Raw genomic sequence first — 27,998 nt, forward strand, 5'->3', positions numbered from 1 at the left:
GGAGTTTTGAGACCAGCCTGGCCAACTTGGTGAAACCCTGTCCCTACTAAAAATACAAAATATTAGCTGGGTGTGGTGGCAGGTGCCTGTAATCCCAGCTACTTGGGAAGCTGAGGCAGGAGAATCACTTGAACCCCGGAGGCAGAGGTTGCAGTGAGCCGAGATCATGCCACTGCACTCCAGCCTGTGCAACAAGAGCGAAACTCCGTATCAAAAAAAAAAAAGAAGTATTAAAGTATAGAACACTCTTCTTGCCCACAAGTTGATTCTAGTCTAGTTCAAGACACATTTAGTAGAGAGACAACATGTAATTTAAACAAACTTTTATTTTTTTTATTTTTTAAATTTTTTTTATTTTTTAAGATGACGTCTTGCTCTGTCACCCAGGCTGGAGTGCAATGGTGCAATCTTGGCTCACTGCAACCTCTCCCTCCCGGGTTCTAGCAATTCTCCAGCCTCAGCCTCCTAAGTAGCTGGGACTACAAGCATGCGCCATCACACCCAGCTAATTTTTCTATTTTTAGAAGAGAGGGTTTTGCCATGTTGTCCAGGCTGGTCTCAAACTCCTGACCTCAGGTGATCCACCTGCCTCAGTCTCCCAAAAGTGTTGGGATTAAAGGTGTGAGCCACTGCGCCTGGCCCAAACAAACTTTTTGAAAAGCTGTTTCTAAAAGATCCCTTAAATTCAGATATGACAGCTAATTACCACATCATAAATTACTTTTATACTAATTGTTTCCAGGGTTTTAGAGTAGTTGAACGTTTATTTCATGAGGCACCCTAAATTCTATAGAAATAAAACCTCGGATGAGTCTCCTTCTTAGAGTGTTATAATGAATGGGAGTTTACAACTTTTATGTGTCATGTTGCCAACAGCTGTGGTTGGGGTGGTCGCTGGCAGGAGGGGACCATATCTCAGAATGGCCCATTATTTCTATTTTACAAATGAGCAAATTGAGGCATAGAGAGTTAGATAACTTGCCCAGGTTACAGAGATTGTAAGTTGATGAAGCTGGGATTTGAATCTTCACGTGTGTACTTATAAATACAAATGCAAGGAAAACTTTGATGAGTCCACCTCTTATAATAACCTTTATTACTGTGTGAGTGCCAAGTACTGTTTTAGATGCTTTACGTATGCTATTTTGTTTAATATCCTCATTTTAAAGAATAAACTGGCTTGGCACAGTAGCTCATGCCTATAATCCCAGTACTTTGGGAAGCTGAGGCAGGTGGATTGCTTGAGTCTCAGGAGTTCAAGAGTAGGCTGGTTAACATGGCGAAACCCCGTCTTTACTAAAAATACAAAAAATTAGCTGGGTGTGGTGGTGCGTCCCTGTAGTCCCAGCTACTCGGGGAGCTGAGGTGGGAGAATCACCCAGGAGGTTGGGGCTGCAGTGAGCTGTAATCATGCCACTGCGCTCCAGCTTAGGCAATCAGGATTGAGACCCTGTCTTAAAGCAAAAGAAAAAACCTGAGGCTCTCAATAACTTGCTTTCGTTCATGCAGCTTCCAGTGGCTGGACCAGGCTTTAAATTTACTCCAAAACCTTTACGTGGGATGGCACCCTGCCCTGCCTCTGCACTATGGCCCAGCTACATGGGGTTCCCCTGGAGGGAAATGTGGAGCAGAGCCATTCCCTGGAGAGGAGGTTCAAGTATAGAGAGGATCAGCCTCGAAACACTGGTGCTGCCAGGTGCGGGGGCTCATGCCTGGAATCCTAGCACTTTGGGAGGCTGTGGTGGGAGGACTGCTTCAGTGAGCCGTGATGGTGTCACTGCACTGCAGCCTGGGTGACAGAGCAAGATAATTTCTCAAAAAAACCCCCCAAAATCAGAAAAAACAACACCAGTAGTGTTGAGGGAAAGTGAAAGGGGGAAAGAAGTAACCAAAGACCAGCTAAACAGCCCAAGCTAAGCATGGTGCCCACCACAGAGGATGTGGCCAGTAAATCTTTGCTAAGGGACTTAAATCCTATTAATTGGGGAGCTACATGTGTGGGCAGACAATTCACAGTCCCTATCAGTGGACATCATCATTTCCCTGGGCCCTAGCATCTGCTGTTTGCTTTTTTGACTAGATCTGAATGATCAAATTTATTTTATTTTTTTGAAATGAAGTTTCGCTCTTGTCTCCCAGGCTGGAGTGCAGTGGCCCGATCTTGCAACCTCTGCCTCCCAGGTTCAAGAGATTCTCCTGCCTCAGTTTCCTCAGTAGCTGGGACTACAGGCATGTGCCACCATGCGCGAGTAATTTTTATATTTTTTTGTAGCGACGGGGTTTCACCATGTTGCCCAGCCTAGTCTCAAACTTCTGGGCTAGAGTGATCTGCCCGCCTCAGCCTCTCAAAGTGTTGGAATTACAGGCATGAGCCATTCTGCCTGGCCAGTGACTATATCCGAGATGCCACAGTTTCATACAGTGGTATTAAGGAAGGAAAACGATGAAAGGAAATTTACTGAAAATTATGAAGGTTCACTTGTTAACTCACATCCACCGGTTCATTTTTCAGTTCTTTCTTTAATGAGCAAATCTGAGTAGTAGTTTTCATGATCATAAACACTCAATGTAAACGTTGGAAATACAACTTTTAATTATTTAGGACCAGTGACATTTGATCAGGGCCCCCAGTGTGATTCCGAGTTTTGCATTTGAAATGGTTACATCTTTTTTTTTTTTTTTTTTTTTTTTTTTTTAACAGTCTTGCTCTGTAGCCAGGCTGGAGTGCAGTGCTGCAATCTCAGCTCACTGCAACCTCCGCCTCCCGGGTTCAAGCGATTCTCCTACCTCAGTTTTCTCAGTAGCTGGGATTACAGGCACGCACCACCATGCCCGGCTGTTTTTGTATTTTTAGTAGAGACGGGGTTTCACCATTTTGGCCAGGTTGGTCTTGAACTCCTGGCCTCAATTGATCCACCCACCTCATCCAAAGTGCTGGGATTACAGGTGTGAGCCACAGCGCCCGGCGAAATGGTTACATTTTGTCAAGCGGGCAAATGGGAAGAACAGAAGCCCAGGAATTTTGGGCTACTTTGAGGCAAAATGCTTTATTTTTTCTAGGTCCATATGGATGGACCGCTAACAACTGCTAAGTTGAAGTTAAATGGACTCTTGTTCTTAAATTTTTTTTTTTTTTTTTTGCTATATCTTTGCTAAGGGACTCCTCTGCAAAATTGCTTATTAATTTGCATAAACTTTTTTTTTGGTATTTTTTTTTTGAGGGGGGTGAGGGATAGGGTATTTTGCTGTCCATGGAATGCAGTAGCGTGATTTTGGCTCACTGCAGCCTCCTGGGCTCAAGCCATCCTCCCATCTCAGCCTCCTGGGTAGCTGGGACTACAGGCGCGTGGCACCACGCGTGGCTAATTTTTGTATTTCTAATAGCGACGCGGTTTTGCCATGTTGCCCAGGCAGATCTCGAACACCTGGCCTCAAGTGATCCTCCTTCCTTGTCCTCCCAAAGTGCTGTGATTACAGGTGCAAGCCACCATGCCCAGCCTGCTTAAACTATTAAGTTAAAAAAAAAAAAAAAAAAGAGGCCGAGCGCGATAGCTCACGCCTGTAATCCCAGCACTTTGGAAGGCCGAGGCGGACGGATCTCGAAGTCAGCAGATGGAGGCCATCCTGGCTAACACGGTGAGACCCCGTCTCTACTAAAAATACAAAAACGAAATTAGCCGGGCATGGTGGCGGGTGCCTGTAGTCCCAGCTACTCGGGAGGCTGAGGCAGGAGAATGGCGTGAACCCGGGAGGCAGAGGTTGCAGTGAGCCGAGATCGCGCCTGGGCGACAGAACGAGACTCCGCCTCAAAAAAAAAAAAAAAAAAAAAAAGAGAGAGATACAAGTGAATATTCTTAATACTATGTCAATTACATCTCAAAAAAGACAAAAATAAATAAATAAAAGAATACCTCCCCAAAAATGATACAAGAAAAGATTCACCTAAATCTGTTCACAGCTGTTTGCAGAGCTCCTACTGTGTGCTGAACCTGAGGGTACACAGGGCATTACAGGCCAGGTTTCCACACTTTTTGGTCCAGGCAAACCCAGACGAGCCAGCTGGCTCAAGGACTTGGCAGCTGCGCTATGACTGAACAGAGCCTACGTTCGAACCCACGGCTGCAAGACTTAGGAGCCCACGACGGGATCTGCCGTGGTTCACTGCCCCAGGGAGTACTGAATGAACGACAGAGGGCGTGGCCCCGAGCATCCGCCGCTGAACTGCCCCGCCCTGGCCTGCGACATCCTCCCACCCGCATGGACTGCGCTGCAGCGCCGCCCAGCGGGGAGCCCCAGCTCGGTGCCGGTGCCAGCGCCCGCGCCAGCGAAGCGGAGGAGGCCGGCGCCCTAGGCGGGGCAAAATTCCTCCCAGCGCAGCGAGGACCGGAGGGCAAGGCCAGCGCGCGCAGGCGGGCTTGCGTCCGGGGCACAGACGCGACGGGCCCGCACGGGGCGGGGACCGCGCGCGGCTGCTGGGCCTGCGGCTGTGGGGCGGCCAAGAGCGCTGGCGACCACTGAAGATCCTGGGGGCCTTCGGGGTCCGGGCTGCGCCTGTGCCCGCGGGAAGGCCGGGCGCTGCCCACACACAGCCCCTGCTCCAGGCCAGCTCCGCAGGGAGACTACCGGGGCGGTGGTAGGTGGGCGGGGCCGGGTCAGGGGCTGCCGTGGGCTGCCGACAGGCAGCGCGCAGGGCAGCCCTCGGCAGACGGCCAATGGCGGCGGCGCTCTGGGCGCGGGGGGCGACTCGGCGCTTGTTGGCGGCGCTGCAAGGCCAGAGCCTACGGCTCGCGGCTGTGGTGAGTGTCTAGCGCCCGCGGGACCGGGATTCAGGGGTCCGGGGTCAGGGGGGCGGCGCGAGGCCCGGCGGCTTCGGCTGAGGGGCCAGCGGGACTGGGGCGGCCCGGGCGTGGACCTGCCCTTGGAGCTCGGGCGTCGGGTCACCGCGTCCTGGGACTGAGCACCTGCTCGGCGCGCCGCTCTGAGACTGGAGTGTCCGCAGCCTCCGCCACTTGCCCCTTGGCTTTACACCTCCGCCGAAGCCTACGAACTTGCCAACCGGAAACAAATGGGAACGAATTTTGTTCAACTACAAAAGGCAGATGTGAAAAATAGTTGCAGAACAATTCGGTGCCCGCCGCCGCCGCTCGCTGTGCTGAGGACGGACGGCGCTGCGGGCCCGGCTCCCTATGGCGACTCCCTGTTCGCGCTTCACTCCAAGGGGAGCCCACAGAGATTTTGGAGGAGTTATTAATAAATTGTCTTTTTTTGGTGACATGCTGGCTTTTCTTTCCTCTTCCAAGGGGCCGTCAGTTTTCCTGCTGTAGAAATTAATAAAGTTTTAACATGCAGCACCACCTAGTGGAAAAGTGATGCGTTAAACTCACCATCTCATTTTAAGTTGCATTTTAACCGCCCATTTCAGTTTGAAATGTTTTGTTTTGTTTTGTTTTTTTCGAGACGGAGTCTCGCTGTATCGCCAAGCCTGGAGTGCAGTGGCGCGATTTCGGCTCACTGCAACCTCCGTCTCCTGGGTTCAAGCGATTCTCCCCCCTCAGCCTCCCGAGTAGCTGAGATTACAGGCGCGTGCCACTATGCCCAGGTAATTTTTTATATTTTTAGTAGAGAGGGGTTTTCACCATGTTGGCCAGGCTGGTCTGGAACTCCTGACCTAAGGTGATCCACCTGCCTCGGCCTCCCAAAGTGCTGGGATTACAGGCGCGAGCCACTGCGTCTGGCCTGAAATTCTTTAATAGAAGAAATTTAAAATAGCTCGAAGACGGAGGAAGACAAGCACTTCGCCTCTTCTTGGCCCCGAAGGGGAGAACACAAGTTGAGTGCCTACTGTCACCTAGGCGTGTCTTCAGGCATACTCTGCCCCAGGTGCTAGTGATCCAGTAAGATTAGGGTGTTCTGGGAAGGAATGAATCAACAGACATGATTTGAGCGCTGCCACGTGCCAGGCTCAATGCTAGGTACCCTCACATTCAAGATCTGTAATCTAAGCCTTTCAAAAAATCTTGGCAGGTAGATATTATAAAATTCCCACTACAGACAGAAGGATCCCGGAATTCAGAAAAGCGAAGTTTAGCATCCCATAGCTAAAAGTAACAAAGGCCTTAGATCTAGTTTACTCTCTTCAAATCCTAGCCTACTCCCCACCCCCTGAAAAATTAAGCCCACCACGAAGAGTTCCGTTGCGAATGTGCCCTCTTGGGGGCCTTTGATGTTATGTAGATGAAGTGGCTCCATTTCCCAGTCCTGGGCGTGGTCCCTGCTGCTGGGCAGGTGTCTGTTGTGGGCATAAAGTGCATACCATTGAGCTTAGTGGGGATGTGGATGGTCCAGCACTCAGAGAAAACAGCTCAGAGTGTGTTCCACAGACTCCAGGTGCCTGCCCCCACTACATGTTTAATGGTTTTCTTTGCAGCTGCTCAATGTGGACACACGTAATTCTGTTTCTTTTCCAAAATCCTCCGAGTTGACAAAATAAGTGTTTAATAAGAATTTTAGATTTCTTTCTATCTTTTTTTTGAGACGGAGTCTCGCTCTGTCGCCCAGACTGGAGTGCAGTGGTGCAATCTTGGTGCACTGCAACCTCCGCCTCCTGGGTTCAAGTGATTCTCATGCCTCAGCCTCCAGAGTAGCTGGAGCTATAGGTGCGCGCCACCATGCCTGGCTAATTTTTGTATTTTTAGTAGAGATGGGGTTTCACCATCTTGGCCAGGCTGGCCTCGAACTCCTGACCTTGTGATCTGCTCGCCTCAGCCTCCCAAAGTGCTGGGATTACAGGCATGAGCCACCACGCCTGGCCAAGAATTGTAGATTTCTTATGATAGATGTACGTGTAAGTTTTTCAGAACTGTCACTGAGAAACTGATGAATGAATCTTTTGATTCTTAATAGTAAATGGTGTTTGTTTATTACTTACTTTTCTTTCTTTCTTTTTTTTTTCCTTTTTTTAAAAGACAGGGTCTTACTCTGTTGCCCTGGCTGGAATGCAGTGGTGATCATAGCTCACTGCAGCCTCAGTCACCTGGTCTTAAGTGATCCTCCCACCTAAGCCTCCCAAGTAGCTGGGACTATGGACATGGTCCACCACCCCAGCAATTAAAAAAAAATTTTTTTGTAGAGACGAGGTCTCATTGTGTTGCCCAGGCTAGTCTTCAACTCCTGGCCTAAAATGATCCTCCCACCTCAGCCTCCCAAAGTGCCAGGATTACAGATGTGAGCCACTGTGCCCGGCCCTAGTAAAGGTTTTTTTTTTTTTTTTTTTTTGAGATGGAATCTCACTCTGTTGCCCAGGCTGGATGGCTGGGATTACAGGCGTGTGCCTCCATGCCCAACTAATCTAGTAAGTGGTTTTTAATAACAAGCTTTTGCATATTTTTGTTTAATTAAAAAGTATTCTCTGCTGGGCACCGTGGCTCACGCCTGTAATCCCAGCACTTTGGGAGGCTGACGTGGGCGTATCCCTTGAGGTCAGGAGTTTGAAACCAGCCTAGCCAACATGTGAAACCCTGTCTCTACTAAAAATACAAAAAATTAGCTGGGTGTGGTGGCATACACCTGTAATCACAGCTACTCAGGTGGCTGAGGCAGAAGAATTGCTTGAACCTGGGAGGCAGAGGTTGCAGTGAGCTGAGATCACACCACGGCACTCCAGCCTGGGCGACAGAGCAAGACTTGGTGTCAAAAAAAAAAAAAAAAAGTACTCTCACCCTTTTGTTAGTTGTGGGGAAGAATAGCCGACCTAGCAAAGAAGAAAAACTAGAAAACTGATTCATTAGTATTTTTTTCTTCATCTTCATAGAATAAGTTGTCTAAAGGTAAAATCTTTTTGATCTCTTAATTAATATTAGTGATAAAAGATTTTAGGATTTCTGAAGTGGGAGTGAGTTGCAGCTTAATGGCAGAGAATCCAGGGAATGCAGCTTAGCCCACAGTTGCCCTTTGATGAGGAGCCTTCACTAATGTTCATCTTTCTGGGTGACAGCATCTCTCTCACCTGAGCCTACAGTAACTCTGCAAGTAGTTAAGACAGGAAGTATTGCCTGGAGTGAGAACCCTGCTTTCCTGACTTCTAGTCCAGTGTCCATCTCTTCTCTCTGACCCTGATGTTTGAAGTTATTTAGTTAAAAATCCAATAGCATGGGAAGTGTGGGCCTGTTAAGCAACAGAACCTGGCTTTGTGAATGTCATCCCCATGGTGAGTAGAAACAGGCCAGACAGTGCACACAAGTGCTTTGGACTGGGCAGTACTCTGGCCAAACTATGGAGAGAGTTTGTCTGACTGGTGCTCTGAGAAAAGGGCTTCATAAAGTCACCCCACTGAGGCCAGGGCTTTTTACCTGTAGTCCAGAGGATCTGTGGACCCCCAGAAGTTAGATAAAATCGTATGTAATTGTGCATTTGTTTTTCCCCATCCAGGGATTGGTTTTCATTAGATGTGACAGGAGATGGTAATTCCAAATCTTTTTTTTTTTTTTTTTGAGACGGAGTCTCGCTCTGCCGCCCAGGCTGGAGTGCAGTGGCCAGATCTCAGCTCACTGCAAGCTCCGCCTCCCGGGTTTACGCCATTCTCCTGCCTCAGCCTCCCGAGTAGCTGGGACTACAGGCGCCTGCCACGTCGCCTGGCTAGTTTTTTGTATTTTTTAGTAGAGACGGAGTTTCACCGTGTTAGCCAGGATGGTCTCGATCTCCTGACCTCATGATCCGCCTGTCTCAGCCTCCAAAAGTGCTGGGATTACAGGCTTGAGCCACCGTGCCTGGCCGGTAATTCCAAATTTTAAAACTATCTTTCATTTCTTTGTTCTCAAAAGACCAAAACAAGGCTAGCTCTGTACAAAATAAACTGCCTCTATGGTATGTTCCCTCTGGCCCCCTTACTGCTGCCTCAGACATCACAGTTCAGCTTCTCTGGCTTATTACAGATACAACAGAGTAGTGAAGACTACTGAGGTGATGTAGGGCCGTCCGAAGAGCAATAGACCAGGAGTTTGGAGCCTTGAATTCTAATTCTGGTCCTGCCAATAGACTTGCCACAAGTCCTGGAATTCTGCAGTGTCCAAGATGGCCAGTGGTAATAGTCGATCTTTGTTGTATCTGTAATAAGCCACAGAAGGGCTGGGCACGGTCACTTATGCCTGTAATTCCAGCACTTTGGGAGGTCCAGGCTGGTGGATCGCTTGAGCTCAGGAATTCAAGGTCAGCCTGAGCAACATGGTGAAAAACCGTCTCTACCAAAAATACAAAAAATTAGTTGGGTGTGGTGGTGTGCACCTGTAGTCCCAGCTACTGGGGAGGTTGAAGTGGGAGGATCACTTGAGTCCAGGAGGCGGAGGTTGCAGTGAGCCGTGATTGCACCACTATGCTCCAGCCTGGGCGATAGAGCGAGACCCTGTCTCAAAACAACCAACCAACTGACCAACCAACAAGCCAACCAACAAGAGAAGCTGAATTGTGAAGGTTGAGGCAGCAGTAAGTGGGCCAGAGGTTACATACCATGGAGGCAGCTTATTTTGCACAGAGCTAGCCTTGCTTTGGTCTCTCTTGTGAGAACAAAGGAATGAAAGACGGTTAGAATTTGTTGCCTTTCAGACTTTTCTACTTCTCTGCTTAAGGTAAGGAGCCATAAGTTTGAGTTTGAGTAAACGTCTACATTTTCAGATATGAAATGTGTTCTCTTCATAGTCGTCAGGTACTCACAGGTTGACTGCAGAGGAGAGGAACCACGCTATACTTGACCTTAAAGCAGCAGGATGGTCGGAATTAAGTGAGAGAGATGCCATCTACAAAGAATTCTCCTTCCACAGTTTTAATCAGGTAATTGTTACAAATTCTTGCTAGGGCTGTGGTCTATTTTGGTCACCGTAGGCTGTAACTCTTTCTGATTCTGCCAGTTGTCTGGTCCCATGCAAATCCAGGATTCAACTCTTCCCTTCTTTAAGAATTCAGTGATAGAGTGACATCCTTGTTGACACTTGCTACCACCCAGCTGGGTGATGTTTAGGTCTGGGGGAAGAGGGTGGTTTGTGTTATTTGGAATACAAATTCTGAAACCACTATTGCTTTGATTTGGTGTTGGTTAGGATATGTAGTTTCTTTTGAAATTTCAAATAACATTAAAAGAGAGCGTCAGCTTTTTATTATTGACTATTATTTTTTGAGACAGGGTCTTGCTCTGTTGCCCAGGCTGGAGTGCAGTGGTATAATTGTGGCTTATTGCTGCCTCGACCTCCTGGGCTCAGGTGATCCTCCCACCTCAGCCTCCCAAGTAGCTGGGACTACAGGCATGTGCCATGCCCAGCTAATTTTTGTATTGCTTGGAGACACAGGGTCTGGCTCTGTTGCCCAGACTGGTCTCAAATTCCTGGCTTCAAGCGATCCTCCTGCCTTGGCCTCCCAATGTGCTGGGAATACAGGTGTGAGCCACTGTGCCCAGCCTAAGCTTTTTTTTTTTCTTTTTTTTCTTTTTTTTTGAGATGGAGTCTCGCTCTGTCGTACAGGCTGGAGTGCAGTGGCGCGATCTCGGCTCACTGCAAGCTCCACCTCCTGGGTTCATGCCATTCTCCTGCCTCAGCCTCCTGAGTAGCTGGGACTATAGGTGCCCACCACCACACCCGGCTAATTTATTGTATTTTTAGTAGAAACAGGATTTTACTGTGTTAGCCAGGATGGTCTCGATCTGCTGATCTCGTGATCCGCCCGCCTCAGCCTCCCAAAGTGCTGGGATTATAGGCATGAGCCACCGCACCCAGCTAAACTTTTTATACTTATCCGAAAGGGGCATGAATAAAACTGGTTGAGGAAGATGTACCTGCTTGACTTATTTTCCCCTACTTTTTCTGGGCCGTTGGTAATTTTTCTTTCTTCCTGCAGTTAAATTTCTATCTCTCAGTCATCTCCCAGGCTGCACCCTTTTCCCTGATTGGCTTATTTTCCTCCAGCCCAGTAGCCAGATCCTGAACCTTTTCTTAAAACCTGCCCTCCCTCTTGGAAAGTCAGCTTTCACAAGGTAACTGTTCCATTAGGGACCCACCCTGTTTAGAGAGTCATCTCCCGTGACTTAACCTTCAGTTAACACACCACTGCATTTATATAAGGTAAACGCTTTTGACTATTTTGTTTGTTCAGTTAGCTTGGTAATCCTTTGGACAGATTAATTGTTTTTATTTATATTGGGTGTCGGCATCTAGAAGTCAGAGACCATGTTTGCTTAAATAACTCTGTATTGTACCTAACACAGTTCTGGGTACAAACAGGCATTTGATAAATGCAGACATTGATTACAGTGTTTGCTAGTTTCTCGAAGGGTGTGTGAGGACCAGATTCACACCAAAGAAACCTTCGGCATGTTTTGCTAGTAAATGCCGTTGGCTCCACTGAGCTGCATGCCCGATTCTGTTCTCTATCCATCTGGCTGCCAGCCTCTGCTGTGAGTCTCCAACTCCTAAGGAAACCTGGACCAAGCAGACTCCCTGTCCCTGCTGCCCCACGTGCTCGACAGCTCTTGTCAGGAGCTTAGCACGCTGTGGCTGGTGGCAGGGAATCCCATTGGTACAGTAAGCTTGTGCATAAGCTCTAGGTAGCATTTTCCAAGCTTATTAAAATTCTTACATGTGTACAGCTTGACTTCTTTAAACCTGGCCTAATTTATTGGGCTTGAACATGTGGCTTAAAGTACTTGAGTGGTGTTGCCTCAAGCCCTGCCCATGATTCAGTCCTCCAGCACCATTCTGACCTTGCGCTCAGGGTGACTTTCAGCAATGGTAGGGAAGCATACTGGATTGATTGTAACATTATTCACTGGGGCATTTAATTAAGTAGACTTTTTTTTCCCATTCACCCAACTTTTAGGAAAAAGAGGCAAATGACCAGAAAATCAGCTGATGTCAGGGAATGTATTCAGAGAACCAACACTGAGATTATATCCAGGGGTCAGTTTTCCAGCCAGGCTCCTATGACTTCTGCGTGTACCATGGCCTGTAGTGGTACCGGTGTCCTGACAGTTGTGAGTGCCCTCCAGCGAAACACAACTAGGAACACAGCTACAGTCAAACAAGTTGAGCTTATTGCTTATTGCAGTGAGGGAGAATGCACACCGAAGGGCACCATGGGGTGAGCCAGTATAGGGTTTGGGCTTGTGTAGTGATTTGGGGACTTTGCCCTGGATTAGATGCTGTCAGGAAATGGGTAATTCTGTCATTTAGTGTTTTAATAAATTATATCTATAGGGAGAGTAGATTAAAGTGGTGCCAAAGCTGAAATTGAAGAAGAAGCAATAGTCACTTGTTAGCTGGGAGAGGAGGATGTTTGGTATTTTGTGGCTTGGACAGTGTTCATGTTTTGTCTGTGTTCGGATATTGCAGAGTGGTCTTGTTTTTGCCTTCATCCATCATGGTCACAGAGTGGCCTTGTCTGATGTTGGTGTTGATGTTCGAAAGGAGAGGACCAAGGACTGGTTGATAGTACCAGGCCAGCGCCCAGGTATCAGGAGCTGCTTTTCTCTTGCTCACAACTAGTGAGTAGTGACCCTCTGGCACTGACAGGTCATCATTCATCTTTCATCTAGGACAGAAAAGCTATTGTTTTTTATTGTAACAACAGCATAACATTAAAATAGGATGGCGTAAATAAAAAAAATTTCCAATCGCAACTACTTTCATTTTTCTTTGTTCCCTTCTGGTCTTTCTCCATGGATGTTTGTTTGCCAAGTATGCCAGAGCATGCCAGTTATACACGTGATTACATTTAAAAAAAAAATTTTAATTTTATCATAAAATATTTATTAATTCAACAAAGATTTATTAAGCATTTTCTGTGTGCTAGGTACTACTCTTAAGCTCATACAGTTCCCATCCCACTGGGAAGATAGACAATAAACAGATGAATAGGAAATATAATTTCAGCTAGTGATGAGTACCCTGAAGAATATATGCTTCTGCTAGCATAGGTGGATGAAGTAGCCATAGGCATCAGTTGCTGTTAGCCTCCTGTTTCTACCCTCGATGGTGGTACACGGGCTCCACAGTGCATCATGGGTGAATGGGCAGTATGTTGGTGACAGACAGTGACTCCGTAAGCAGACAAGAGCATGACAGTGGTGGGACTCGAGGCAGGGAGTTTCCACACTAGGAGTGCTTGGACCCAGACAGGGTGGGGTTGGCATTTGTAAAGGAACTTTGCTTTTTTGGTTGTTCCGGTAGACAGAAGGTGGGAGAGGTCTGCAAGTGACATATAAACTTAGGTGTTTGGTAACTGCAGGATGTCTGTGTTGAAAGAACAAAATGTAAGGTAGAAATGTGGGTGTAAGTGTCCCATAAAGACAGATTTTGTTATGCATTGACATGTATGAGATGAACTGGAAGCTTACAAAATCTGAGGAAATTTTAAGCTTAAAAGTAGGTGCAGAAGGTGAGGCTTTGGAACCTAGGAAATAACTACTACAGGTGCCAGCAGGTGGAGCCCTCCAGGGCGGGAGCCCAGCCAGGCCAGGCAGCAACACCCCTTTCTGCCCTGCAGAAGGCTGTCCCTGTTCTTTCACTCCTGAATACCTGGGGCCACCCTTGTTCAGCCTGGAAATAAGCTCAGGATCAGGACTAGGTAAGTGGCAGTGACTGGGCACCTGGGTGAATGATAAATTTTGTGTGTAGGACATGAGGAGTTTCCGATGGTGATTCAGGAGGAAGGGACCAAGCTTTATGAGAATCAGCTGTGGTTCTCTGCAGAGGCGCTCCTGGGCCCTGTCTCTGCTTTCTTTGGTGGGCCTGCCCAGCAGGGCATTCAGTCGTATTGGATGGAATCAGATGAGCTGGTTGATATTCAGGGCAAGGTCCAAGCTTTATTGGTTCTGTATCTTGTTCGACACCCTCACCTTTTGGTTGCTGTGCTGCTGCCACTGAAGCTTTCTGGAGCTTCAGCGGGAGGGAGGAGGAGTGCTTTGGGCGCACAGGCTGGGTTGGTGGTACTCGGCACATCCTAGCAGCAGTAGCACCATATGTGACTTTGGGGTTTGTAAAGTGTTTCTTTTCCTGTGCCCACAGAGATTCCCGCATAGAGCAGTTCAAAGTTACTGTTGCTGCCTTACTTTATAAAAATGTTTTATTGAGGCATTTGATAATAGGCTTATGTTGAACATTTTGAAACACTTAGTGAAGTCAAAGGCTTGATGATACCAGAAGAAAGACAACTGCTGATGAAAGTCATAACAATCCTCCACAGGATATTGGTGGAGGTCTCGATAGCTCTCATTGTGAATGAATTAGTTTGGGTTTGATTGTTCTTTGTTGTGCACATCAAAGTTATGAGTGAGTAATGCATCTGTGCACTCTTGAAAGAGGATATTCTACCTGTGGAGGGTAGGGAAGCACTCCCAAAGAGGATGCCTGTGGCCTGGGCGTCATATGGATTAGAAAATGTCATTTTGTGCTGGGCACAGTGGCTCACACCTATAATCCCAGCACTTTGGGAGGCCGAGGCAGGTGAGTCACCTGAGGTCAGGAGTTCAAGACCAGCCTGGCCAAAATGGCAAAACCCCTTGTCTACTAAAAATACAAAAATTAGCTGGGTGTGGTGGAAGGTGCCTGTAATCCCAGCTACTTGGGAGGCTGAGGCAGGAGAATGGCTTGAGCCTGGGAGGCGGAGGTTGCTGTGAGCAGAGATCACGGCACTGCACTCCATCCTGGGCGACTGAGTACTCCATCTCAAAAAATAAAATAAAATGTCGTTTTGATTTTAAAGTATAATCTAATGTTTGTGTGTCTGGCACCAGGTAAAGTGAAAACTCGTATGGCTATCACACACACTAGCTTGCATTTAACATGTGCCCATGATTGGCTTTGTAACCACAGCAGACTAGAAACCTGAGAAAGTGTTCATAATTTTCATTGGAATAGAATAGAGACACTCATATTTTAGCAAACTTTACCTAAAATGTGAGACGCTAGTAAAAATATCTGTGTAGTGTTCATGTTGGTGTTCCCTTTGGAGTTCTTCCTGAGCAGGACCATGTTGATGCTCCCAGGAGGTGGCTAGAATGTCAATGTTGGCATCCACCAGGGTAGGGGAATAAGAGCCTGAAATGTTATCATTTGGAGCTTTGTTGCTGCTGCTTGTGTTGTACAATAGGTCTAGACCTGGTGTGTATTTGTAAAAACGCGTGCAATAGATAGATGAGGAATGTAAAACAGGTGTCAACAATGCAAATATGACACCACACTGCACTGTGAAAACACCATGGTCCTTACAGCATCCTTTAATAAAAATGGACTTTTAACTGCATCATTTTCTCTTAGTCGTGTAGTAAATCTTCTGTTTACAGAACTTAGCCTGAGTATTTTGAAAAAGTCAAGCAGCCAAGAAGTATGATTTCCTCAACAGTCTTTGTCTTGCCCTTTTACAGATGGAGTAAAATCAGGTGTGTAAAAAATAAAAAAGCAGTTTGAGCTGACGTGAAAGGTATTTCAGATTTATGCTTTGCAGATGATATTGGTATGATTAATGCATTCATTGCCTTTTTTTATTGCTTTTCACAGATAATGTACATGATGCATGGAAAATGTTGTGGGTTTAAATCTGTGCCAGGTTTAGACTGTGAATATCAACAGATGTTATCATATAAATACCATAATTATTATAAAATAAAAAATTTGTCATGAAATGCAGTGACATAAATTTCATTTATGTAAATTGCTTTCATTAGTATAAAACCTTAGTGTAGCTGTTAGGGTTTGTGAAGCACTTTAGATGAGATTAACTTGGTATAAAGTGGTCACAAATGGGTTGCTTTAAATTTAGCTGACAAGAAAATCACACTCAAAACTTAGGAAATTACTGAGGCATTTGCCTGCATTGCTGGTACCGCTTAAATAGGTTGACTATGAATTAATAACAATAGACTGCTGGCTCAATAATTGCAGAAAATAATTGAAAGGAGACCTTAAATAATAACTTGAAAGTATTTTGGTCTTGCTCTTTTCTGTTCTGTTTCTGTTTTTCTTTGGTATGCCTGCCCACTGCTTCAGTACTGCCATTTTCAACAGCTTTTGGGTTTGCACAGCAGGAGTTTTGTCAATGGTTGTGGTGCGTTAGGGCCGTGACACAGAACTTGCATTTAGATGTGTCAGAATACAAATATTGGGTGCCTGATGGAGCAGCTGTAGCAGCTGAACAGCCACTATGTTCTTAGCAGAAACAGTGCTGCAGTCACATTCCTGTGGCTGGGTAGCGGCCAGTTGCATTCTGCCCTCAGGAGGGATTTGGTCCAGCAGTGTGGACAGGTGGCTGAGGTTCTTCTTCCTGGCTTTGAGCTCTCTGTGTTGTGCTCTTTCTCTTACATCCTTTTAAACAAAACAAAGCAGTAATATTCTCTCCCCTGTGTTGCAGAGAATTACTATTATATTGCGCTTTTGATCTCGGTTGGAGTGGAGCATTCTGACTCATTTACTGAATTTCGCAGAAGGACACTAAACCAGATTGAGATCATGGAATTACTTGTGGTCATACTGGGTCATGTCACAGTCACCAGATGCCAGACTCACATCTCTGGTTCCCACAGCAACATTTTTAGATCCTACTGTGACATAGAAAGGTTGTTTTTTTGTTTTTGTTGTTTTAGGCGAGATCTTGTTTTCCAAGGACTACTTGCTGGATTAGTTTTCTCCCTTAAATGGGTTTTACCATACTTCCCAGAGGAAGGGAATATTCGCCAGCTGAAACAAACAAAGCTGTACTTGTTTGGGAGTAGCCCAGGTATCACTGTTGAGCAATCAAAGGTCATTTAATTGTATCATTAAAATCAATCCTATCAAAACAGCAAATGCTGCTGTTGACTCTGTTTGCTCGCGTGCTCTCTGCCAACAGGGCAGGATGCAAGCTTTTTTTTTTTTTTTTGAGATGGAGTCTCACTCTGTCACTTAGGCTGGAGTGCAATGGTGTGATCTTGGCTCACTGTAACCTCCACCTCCCAGGTTCAAGCGATTCTCCCGCCTCAGCCTCTCAAGTAGCTGGGATTACAGGCACCCGCCACCAAGCCTGGCTAATTTTTTTTATTTTTAGTAGAGATGGCATTTCACCATGTTGGCCAGGCTGGACTTGAACTCCTGAGCTCAAGTGATCCGCCTGCCTTGGCCTCCCAAAGTGCTGGGATTACAGGCGTGAGCCCAGCTGCTGAGGCTTTTTGCTATATCATACATCAAACTGACTTCAAGTGCTCTGTCCTTGCCATCGCAGCCCTGTCTGTGGACATGCACCAGGTGTGTGGAGCAGCCCCAGGCTGGCTGGGCCAGGAGTCACATGGTGTGGTTCTGTCAGGATTAGTGAACCCAGCGGAGCTGTTGGGCTTGCATCCACTGAGGGGCAAGTGCCGCTCTGGATCCAAGGTGCGGAAGGAGGAAGATGCAACAGAAGGACTTGGTTTCATTTCTGCCCAGAAGATCTCCTAGTTTTGTTGGGGAGGTGGCACATCTGAATTGCACAAGGTGACTGATTTTTTCATCTCACCATGTTAGTCAGGTACTAAAATGTGAAGTGCTGTGCTAATGAGCCCCAGGAGGTGCACTCCAGGGTGGCTGCTGCCTGCAGAAGGGGGGTTTCGAGTTGGTTCTTGAAAGTCCGATATGTGGTTGTAAGGGAAGGCACTAAGGGAGGCGTTAGCAGGTGGCATAGGTCAAGGACAGGGAGTAAGAGGACGTACCTTGTCTGCAGTGTGCTAGGAAATGAGGGTCCTAAGATGGGTTCAGTGAGCTGGGCTACAGAGTACGGTGCCGGGGTTCCCGTGGTGTACTCTCCTGGGGTAGCTTTCCCACCAGTTTAGGGTGTCTGAAAGCAAACTCTTGTCTCTCTAACTGTCCTTCAAATGGCTTGTTCCTCTCAGGAGCCGCACCACCGTCCTCTAAAGCACCTAGACCTGAAATGGAACAATTATCCTGGTGATGTGTTACCAAGAACTGGTCAGTCATCCTGTAGTGCCTTTCACAGGACTGCTGCTGGCCTGGATACAGCTGCCTTCCCTCTAGAGTTCTGGTAGGAGCTCCCTGGCCACATGTTACATTTAGGCTCTCCTTGCTCCCACTGGCCTGCGTGCCACTTTGTCATGAGCAAGTTGGTCTCTGCTCAGATAATCTCGCTGCCTTCCGATTATATTTTATAGGGCATGCTTCATCTTCTCAGAGGTTTTCAAAGCTGCCCACAGCCCAGCCCTAAGCCTACCTCGAATTACTTTGCAAGAAGCCTCTTTCCTCAGAGATTAGAACTGTAATGTACATGAGAGGTCACCTAGTCATCCCTTTAACTGAAGAAGTGGGGAAAACAAGGCTCAAGGCCACAAAAATTAGTGGCCATGCTGGAATTGGAACCAAGACGCTTTCCATCTCAGTTCAGTGTTTTTTTTGTTTTTGTTTTGTTTTGTTTTTAGAGATGGGGTCTTGTTCTGTCACCCAGGTTGGAGTACAGTGGCATGATCATATCTCACTGCAGCCTGGAACTCGTGGGCTCAAGCAGTCCCCCTGCCTCAGTCTCCTGTGTAGCTGGGATTACAGGTGTGAGCCACCACACCCAGCTCCTCAGTTCAGTTCTTTTCTCCCTTTATTCAAACTGTTCTTCTCCTTTCCATGCTCCATCTCACCCTATCCTGCCCCTTCTGTTCACATCCCACCTATTTCTAGAAAGTTTTTCTTGATTTTTATGCACTTAACAATAAGGAGTTATTGAACACTTACTGTAGGCTAGACACTGTGCCAGACACTGAGGTATAGCAGTTAACAAAGCCGGTACTGTCCCCATCCTCACAGAGTATACAGTGTAGTGGGGGAGGGAGAATGTAAACAAAGAAAAAAGTGAATATATAATTACAAGTTATGCTAAGTGCCAGCAAGGAAAATATTAACAGCAAATGGTTAGTGAACACTTAAACTATGGGCCATGGCACTGTGGGAAGGACTTTACATGTATTCACTCATTTAATCTTCACAGAACCCTATGAAATAGATTTTCCAAATTTTACAGAGGAGGAAACTGAGACTTAGACTAAGCGACTTGCCCAAGGTCTCACAGCTAGTAAGTGTGGAGTCAGGATTGGATTCCAGGCAATCCATACTGTTAGTGGCTCAGATACTGCCTCTGCATCAGAAAGGGCTGCTGTGAGAGAGAATAATGGGAAGACCTAATTCTCTTTGAGGATCATGGTCAGGGAAGGAATAAGCTGATGCATTGAAAAGACCAATCAGAGGATAGAGTAGAGGGGAAAGAAGTTAAATCAAGGAGAGTAGTAAGGAGGCTGTCACATCTTTCCAGGTGAGAGATCATCACTGGGGTGGACATAGCATGAGATTGTGAACTGGGACAGTGACAGAGGAGAGGTGGAGAAGTATAGAGCCTGGAGCTTTAGGAGTTTACATGAGCAGAAACCAGTGGTAGCACACATAATTCTTATAGAAAATGCAGATATAAAGAGAATACTCACGTTTCTCTGACTAGGAGTGGTAATGGATGGTAAGGAAGAAGAGTGAAGGGTATTAAGAATGACTCCTAGGCTGGGTGCAGTGGCTCAAGCCTGTAATCCCAGCACTTTGGGAGGCCAAGACAGGCGGATCACGAGATCGGGATATCGAGACCATCCTGGCTAACGTGGTGAAACCTCATCTCTACTAAAAATACAAAAAAGTTAGCTGGGTGTGGTGGCGGGTGCCTGTAGTCTCAGCTACTTGGGAGGTTGAGGCAGGAGAATGGCATGAACCTGGGAGGCAGAGCTTGCAGTGAGCCGAGATCGCGTCACTGCACTCCAGCCTGGGCGACAGAGCAAGACTCCGTCTCAAAAAAAAAAAAAAAAAAAAGAATGACTCCCAGATTTCGGGCCTGGAGGAAATAGGTGGCTGGAAGTGATATTTACTGAGCTGGGGAAGTGTGGGAGAGGAATGGGTTTGGGATGCAGGGATCAAGATTACTGGTTTGGACACTGTTACATGGGAGTGCTGTGAGACTTCCAAATGTCAACTTCCAGAAAATTTATGTCTGAATTAGAAAGCCAGAGGTAAGGTCTGGGTTGGAGATAACTGGAGAATCATAGGTATGTATGGAAAAAAGCCAAGGTAATAGATGAGGTGACTCAAGAAGAAATTATAGTGGGAGAAGAGAGGATGGCTCAGGACTTGGTCCATTTAGGGGTGAGTTAGAAGAAGAGGAGCTGGCAAAGACAAGAAAGATTTGTTAGAGAAATGGAAAAAGGCTGCTGGGTCATGCCTGTAATCCCAGCATTTTGGGAGGCCAAGGCAGGAGAATTACTTGAGGCCAGGAGTTTGAGGCTGCAGTGAGCTGTGATTGTGCCACTGCACTGCAACCTGGGTGATAGAGCGAGACCTTGTCTCAAAAAAAAAAAAAAAAAAAAGGAAGAAAATCAGGTCAGTGTCATGTCACAGAATCCAAAAGAATATGGTGTTTCAAAAGGAGGGAAGTATCAATTCTGCTGAGACACCAAGAAAGATGAGTACCAGAGGACAGCATGGAGGACATCAGTGACCATAGCAAAGATGGTTTCGGTGGGTGGGGCACAGGCCAGCCTGGAGAGGAGGTGGAGCTCATATGCTTTATACAGATCTGATAGTCTCAGACATTAGTCTGTTGTCTTTCTTTCTATTCAGAATTCACTCCTAGAGTTATCTTATACTTGTTTATGGTGTTCTTTCAGGCTTATTTTTTAAATTAAAAAAATTGTTTTTAGAGATGGAGTCTTCCTCTGTCATCCAGGCTTGAGTACAGTGGTGTGATTGTAGCTCACTGCAGCCTCCGACTCCTGGGCTCAAGTGATCCTCCTGCCTCAGCCTCCCAAGTAGATTGGACTACAGGCACATGCCACCATGCCTGGCTAATTTTTAAAACATTTTTTGTAGAGACAAGGTCTCACTATGTTGCCTAAGTTGGTCTTGCACTCCTGACCTCAACAATCCTCTCACCCCAACTTCCCAAAATATTGGGATTATAGGCATGAGCCATTGTTCCCAGGCCAACCTTGTTTTGATATTAATTAAACATCTTAGAGCTTTGATATAGGGCCTATCAATGTTAGAGCCAGAAAGGATGGGGCAACTGAAGCCCAGGGGTAATGTGGTTTGCCCAGGGTGACAACAAACTAGTGGCAAAGTTAGGACGAGACTGAATGCAACTTAGATTATGAACAGGGTCGTGTAACTGTTTACCTATGTCTCTCTCCAGCTAAGGTGTAAGCACCTTGAGGACAGAGACTTGGGTTGTACCTGTGTACATCTCCCATAGGACCTGGCCCAAGGTTACCTAGTTGTATTTTGAATGCATGAGGGCCCCTGATTTGGTTCACCATGGGTGATCCTAGTCAATGTACTTAGCCCCAGGAGAACATAGTGTTTCATCTTTTGTTCCCTACAGGATACATACAACCCTCTCTCACTGGGGACTTTTCCTCTCACTCATCTCCTCACTCTTAGACATCGATGATTCCTAATGGTGACCAGCTTATCTGGCTACTAAGTTGCCATGTCTGAGAGATGAGAGAGAGTGCTCTGTAGTGCCACAGGGCACTTCCGAGAACTGCAGCATTGATTGTGCCTTTGTTCTGCATGCAGTATTGAGACATCAGAGAAGAAAATGGGCTGCTCATGGTATCTCTAGTCAATTGCCTCCAATCATGAGAGACTAAGACTGACATTCAGTATTTTAGCACCACAGTTTCAGCCACCCACAACCGCAGCAGCCACAATCGGTTGAGAATATTGATGTCCTGAGGACCCGTGGCAGATTCTTCTAAGACTCGACCAAATACCACACTGGGAGGCTGCCACAGGCCTGTTCGCTGGCTATCCATTAGACATTCATTTCTGTTTCAAGACAATTCTTTAATCTCAAATTCTTTCTTTTCTTTTCCTTTTCTGTGACCACTGGTTCAGCATTCTTGGCTGATTTTTCTTTTTCTTTTTTTTTTTTTTGAGATAGAGTCTCGTTCTGTCGCCCAGGCTGGAGTGTAGTGGCATGATCTCGGCTCACTGTAACCTCCACCTCCCAGGTTCACGCCATTCTCCTGCCTTAGCCTCCTGAGTAGCTGGGACTATAGGCATCTGCCACCGTGCCTGGCTAATTTTTTTGTATTTTTAGTAGAGACGGGATTTCACCACGTTAGCCAGGATGGTCTCGATCTCCTGACCTCGTGATATGCCCACCTTGGCCTCCCAGCACTTTGGCCACCCGCGCCCGGCCTTCTTTTGCTTTTTTTAAAAATCTTGGTGGTGTGCTATAAAGAAAAGCTAAAATATATTGGCAGTATTTTTGAGGAATTAATTTTAGAAATTTGGATATAAAAATGTTGCTTTAAGGTCATTCTGTACACAGGTAACTCTTAATATTGCATCATTTATCTGAAATGCAGCCAAATCAGTTTTCTTTGTGACAGATTAGAGGGTTACAAAGTATTTTATGAACTAATGAGTGTTTGAGTGTTTATTGGGTGTAGTAGCTCACTGTTAGGTGACCTATGAAATAACATAGGTTGTTTCATTGAAGCTTCCCAGCAGCCTTCTAAAGTTAGGTGTTCGTATCCCCATTTTGCTAATGGTGGAAAAGTCAGGGAAGTTAAAGAGCTTGCTCAAACTTACAGAGGAAGTGGGCAGTGGGACCATCATTCCAAGGCCAGATATCCCACCCTAAGGTGACCCCCTCTTTTCTTAACACAAGTCTGTGTTTTGAAGGATTGTGGAATAACAAAGGATGTGGATTGCACTTTTGTTTAGGAATGTCTTGGAGCTTTGAATGGGCAACTCTGCTATTCAGAATTGAGTCTGTTTCTTCTGTTTAGGAAGAAATGTTTATTTTGGAGTGCTTAAAGGAGGCTGTATGTTATTTTCATGTTTTGAAGAAAAAGATTGCCAGCTACTGAAAGGAATTTGACTTGTAAATTGATACATGGTTCCCTATGCCCTACCCTGAAAGCATTAGTTTATAATACTGGATTGATCAGTGATCCGTTCTAAGTCTATTACAGATTGGAGGTGAGCTTCTGCCTAGAGGGGAAAGTTACTTCCAGTTAGGTCTGCAGAGAGCAGCTGAAAACTATTTGGAGAATTGGAACTCTGCATAGAGAAGATAAATATTGAAGCCACTAACCATATAGCTGTGGATACAGATGTAAAGAAGAGAGGGCCATTTTAATTCTGAGTTTCTTTAAAAAAATTTTTTTTGTTTCTTTTTATTGTTTTTTAAGAGAGGAGGTCTCTGTTGCTTAGGTTGGAGTGCAGTGACGTGATCATCGCTCACTGTAGCCTCAAATTACTGGGCTCAAGCGATCCTCCTATTTCTGCCTCCTAAGTAGCTGGGACTATAGGTGCATGCCACATTGTCTGGCTATTTTATTTTATTGTTTTGAGGTGGAATCTTGCTCTGTCATCCAGGCTGGAGTGCAGTAGTGTGATCTCAGCTCACTGCAACCTCCGCCTCCTGGGTTCAAGCGATTCGCCTGCATCAGCTTCTCAAGTAGCTGGGATTATAGTCATGTGCCACCACGCCCAGCTAATTTTTGTATTTTTAGTAGAGATGGGGTTTCACCATGTTGTCCAGGCTGGTCTCGAACTCTTGACCTCAAGTGATCCCCCTGCCTTGGCCTCCCAAAGTGCTGGGATTATAGGCATAAGCCATGCCCAGCCCTGGCTAATTTTTTAATTTTACTTTTTTTTTTTGCAGAGATGGGATCTCACTGTGTTGCCCAGGCTGGTCTTGAATTCCTGGCCTCAAGTGATCCTCCCATCTTGGCCTCCCAAAGTGCTGTGATTACAGGTGAGAGTCACCACACCTGGCCAATTCAGAGTTTCTTAAAGTATGATTCTGTTATGTAAGCTTGTGGGTGAGTCTCTTCCATTTTTCTATGTGTTTAAAACTGCAAGCTTTGAATAGAAGAGTTTAGCATTTATAGGTTACTCATACTCCACAGAGATCCACCAGGCCTCTCATTCTAATAGGAATGATACCCTCCTGTTAACATTTGAGTGGCATGTTTGACTGGTAAATAAAATTTTTTATGATTGCATAATATGTTTTATAATTTGGAAAAACAGAAAAGTATAAAGAAGAAAAATATAACTGTAATCTTTCTACTCACTTAAAAACAGTACCTGTGAATGTGTATTTGTGTGAATGTTTATGTATGTATATATATTTGGGATCATATTATAGATACTTTTTGGTCAGTTGCTTTTTTCATTTCATGTATAGTGAATATTTTCACATCAGTAAAATATTTTACCTCATGATTTTTTGTTTTCTTTTTTGAGATAGGATCTCACTGTGTCACCTAGGCTGGAGTGCAGTAGCGCCATCTCAGCTCACTGCAGCCTCTATCTTCTGGGCTCAGATGATCCTCCTACCTCAGCCTCCTGAGTAGCTGGGACTACAGGCATGTTCCAGCTGGCTAATTTTTGTATTTTTTGCAGAGACTGGGTTTCGCCATGTTGCCCAAGCTGGTCTTGAACTCCTGGGCTTAAGCAGTTCACCCACCTCAGCCTCCCAAAGTTCTGGAACTGTAGGCATGAGCCACTGCGGCTGGCTTACCACATGATTTTGAATGGTGGGAGATATATAAATTATTCCATTGAACAAAAAAGCCATATTTAGTTTAACCCATCCCTTTCTACAGTAATCGTCCTCACAGAAGAGGCTTTGTGAGTCCACCTTTTCTAAATGCTCCGTATTAATGCTGTCAGTTGGACACAAAAGTGTCAGGGAGCTGTACCAGGTGGTTCTTGCTAAAGATACTCAGGATCTCTATGCCCATTGAGATCAGGCATAGATCCACTCACCTGTTAAAAAAGTAAATAGAAATCATCACCTAGATAGAATTGATCCACTGAAGCTAAAAAATCAAGCCCTTCAAGTTACTTGAGACAGCCAGAAGGAAAATGTTATGTTATAGGGCTTTGTAGCCACCATTCTCACAGCTTAGTGCAATGGTGTAGGAAATATTTTCACAGAAATGTTTCTCTTTTAGAGAGTTTTTTCAGATAAAGAAGGCTTGTTTAATTCAGGAAGAGTTATTTCATAGGAAATTAAATCTTTGTAAATCCTCTATCACATTTCCACACTTGCTAGTTCTGTGGCAAATGATGGCTTTCAAGTGGTTCAGGAAGGGTTTCTTGAAAGCAAACAATTCCATGTTTTATATGTATTTGTGTTTTTATTTTTGAATTGGATGAGTTAAAAGACATGTACTTTCCCTTTGTATTTGTCTCTGGGTGATGTTGCTGGTTCTCAAACTCAGAATGGGAATTAATTACTTATAATGATTTTTTAAAAAAAATTTCACTTGGTGAAAATGTTTTCTTGGACCTGATGAATGACCCCAAAGAACTTTTACAACACAACCAGTGAGGTTGGGCAGGCGCTGGAGAGTGGCTGCTGCTTAGAGATCAGTAATTGTTACATCATGGTTTGGTACGCTCAGTGGTGTCTAATCAGGTCGTGTGCTTGGGAACCATGAAATAATTCTCTTTTCAAGTCTTAGTGCATCATTTTTTCCGACATTGATCAAAGATTGGAAAACTAGTATTATATTTGTAGCCAGGGTATTCATAACTGTCTTGCATTCTTAATCTTTTGGCTTTTTGGTTGAAATACATCTACGCCTCTTAAATATTGAAAGCATAATATCCTTTAACCTACAACTGCAGAGTTAAAATGAATTTTATGTGAAATATTTAGTTGTGGACCACATCTTCAGCTTTTTATATGCCACAGTGGTCTTGTTTTTTTCCCTTCCATTGTCTGATAGTGAGGTCATTTTCAGTCCTCTGAGAAATTCTATTCCCAGCCAGATGCGGCTCATATATTAAAAGTAGCACCTGTGGCTAATATCACAGCAGCTTACCATAAATTTACATGGTAACTAGGATTATATCTGTCAAGACTGTTAAAAAACATCTAGATTTAATTTGATTTCCAGTATTGTAGAAGCTATCCAACATTTTGCTTCATAACTATATTTTAAAAGTTAAAAATCACTCCATTGTTAAGTTTTATAGCACTCCTAGTGCCCATTAAGTTGATTTGTTCAATGGAGGTCAGAGTAAAGCAACTTGGCTACATTAAGATCGGAAACCAACCCATTTGTGACAAATTTAGTCCTTTCGTGTGAATCTTCTCAATGTTTCTGCACTGATTGGATTCAGGTGTAGCTTATGTCAGTAGCATTTAACCTCAAAAGAATGAGCAATCTGATTGGGTTGTTGTAAATTATGAAGCATTTTGCTTTTGCGGGTTTAAATGTAACTGTTGCCTCTGCTGCCCGTGCCTGACTGCACCACTGCATCTGCCTAAACACGAGTGGTTTGGGTTTGAAGACATCTCAGAAAATTGGGGTACATGCCCTCATCCCTTTCCCTCCTTTATGTGACCTTCCTAAACTCCTTTATTCCCCATTATCCTTTGAGTCATCTCCCACATGTTACGATTTGCACACCTGCAGTTATAAAATTATTTTGGGGTGTCATTATATCATGTTGTTCACCAACTTTCCAGCATTTATGAATACAATAATGATTTACTGTAAATCAAAATCATTTACAAGTTACAGAGAATCTGCTCCTGCAAATAAGAATTGAATGATGAATTTCTTTGGTGTCCTCTCATTTGACATGGGCCCTTAAAAAGAAACTGGTAACATATTTCTTTGTATTTGTAAAATTTAGCTAGCAGTCCAGAATGGAATTAAAGTATAAGTTCAACTTTCTGGAAATTTTGTGTTTTAAAACATGTTAAAAAATATAAACCAGTTAAGAAATAAGCAAAGTCTGTTTCCTCATTAAGAGGTGCGATTGGCTTGGCAGTCGACTTGCTCCTGAATGAGACAGTTGTCATGTTAAGTGTTGGTGCTGAGGCTAGGGCAGCATGCATAGCCCTGAGTGCAAATGCCCGCTTTAAGCTGGAACTCAGTGTGGAGGTTCTTTCTGCTCTGTTGATCTTTCTGGAGGGAAGTTATAAGCTTCTTTGGCCTGGGTCTCACTAAGGAAGTGGAATGGCAGCCAAGAATTATTATGCTGAAAATGTTGTGGTGATACAGAAAAGATGATTAGAAGTGAGGCTAAAATTATAATTTAATGTGTTACCAAGTATAATTAGTCACTTAACAGTATAAGAAAATACCATTAATAACTGATTTGGAACCTTGTAAAATATTTCTTGGCGAATTTTGGCATCTTTTTTGTGTACCTAGAATCAGTTGAGCACCGTGGGTAACTTGGGTGCCCTGTTTGTGACCCTGACTTGCTGTGCAGATTCCCCTTGGACATCCGTGGAGAGGAAGAGTGAGAAGGAGGTGGCTGTGCCCAGCCCCGGCCTCTCACACAGACTTCTGGATTGCTTTCCCTCTGCTCCTTCACTCCTTAACAGCTCTCCATGGTTGACCTTTCTATCCTCCCCAGCCGCACTGCATGCTCCTTGAGGGACAGGAGCTGTGACCAGGGCCAGAGCCCAGGAAGGTGCTGGGTACAGAGCAGCAGATGTATATCACATGCTTTCAGGGGCAGACTGTTGGGAAGATTCTGGGATTTCCAAACATGTTAAAAGTTTCAGATCCTGCGTGGAAAGTAGAAACGTAAGAAACTGATAACTTGTTTTGCTGACCATGATCCTTTTTCTCTTCAGGTCATCCATTGCAGTATGATTTTGTTTCTAAGGGTATCAGTTGATGTTCTGAAGGGGACGGGATTCATGAAGTGCTGGTGATAAGGCTGCTTGCCACGTAGCTACCTTTAAGATCCTGAATTTAGCCTAAAAGGGCCCAGGAGCTGCATCTGTCCAATGGCCAAAGACAGAACCTTAGAAGGTTGGTTTTGAGAAGAGAAGACCTGCTTATTTTCAGGGAGAAGCATTATTTCTCTCTTCAATTCAGAGATGAGTTAAATCCTAAAATGATCATTGAAGTGCACCGTGCCGGCTTTTGTCACTCATTAATACCTTAGGTATAGGAAAAATGCCTGTAATTTAAAACCAAATGA

At 45.1% G+C, this 27,998-nt stretch overlaps 1 protein-coding gene across 10 annotated transcripts in view; it reads left to right on the forward strand.

The window, feature by feature from the left end:
• Nucleotides 1–4,703: 4,703 nt before the first annotated feature.
• PCBD2 (pterin-4 alpha-carbinolamine dehydratase 2) overlaps nucleotides 4,704–27,998 on the forward strand; it is a 55,991-nt gene continuing 32,696 nt past the window's right edge. For 4 of the 10 annotated variants that reach the window (XR_010587613.2, XR_010587614.2, XM_065546755.2 and 1 more), the window contains exons 1-2: nucleotides 4,704–4,796; nucleotides 9,691–9,822. Coding sequence is in view for 6 of the 10 variants with exons in the window: in XM_065546755.2 (XP_065402827.1) it covers nucleotides 4,713–4,796; nucleotides 9,691–9,822 (216 nt within the window). In the remaining 4 variants the exon portion in view is untranslated. Of the gene's footprint in view, nucleotides 4,797–9,690; nucleotides 9,823–15,400; nucleotides 15,425–17,872; nucleotides 18,022–27,645; nucleotides 27,858–27,998 lie in introns of those variants that run through there. The other 6 variants (XR_010587612.2, XM_065546753.2, XR_012414082.1 and 3 more) reach the window with 5 other exon arrangements.

The sequence above is a fragment of the Macaca fascicularis genome, chromosome 6 (genome assembly GCF_037993035.2).
Source record: "Macaca fascicularis isolate 582-1 chromosome 6, T2T-MFA8v1.1".
Classification (NCBI taxonomy): domain Eukaryota; kingdom Metazoa; phylum Chordata; class Mammalia; order Primates; family Cercopithecidae; genus Macaca; species Macaca fascicularis.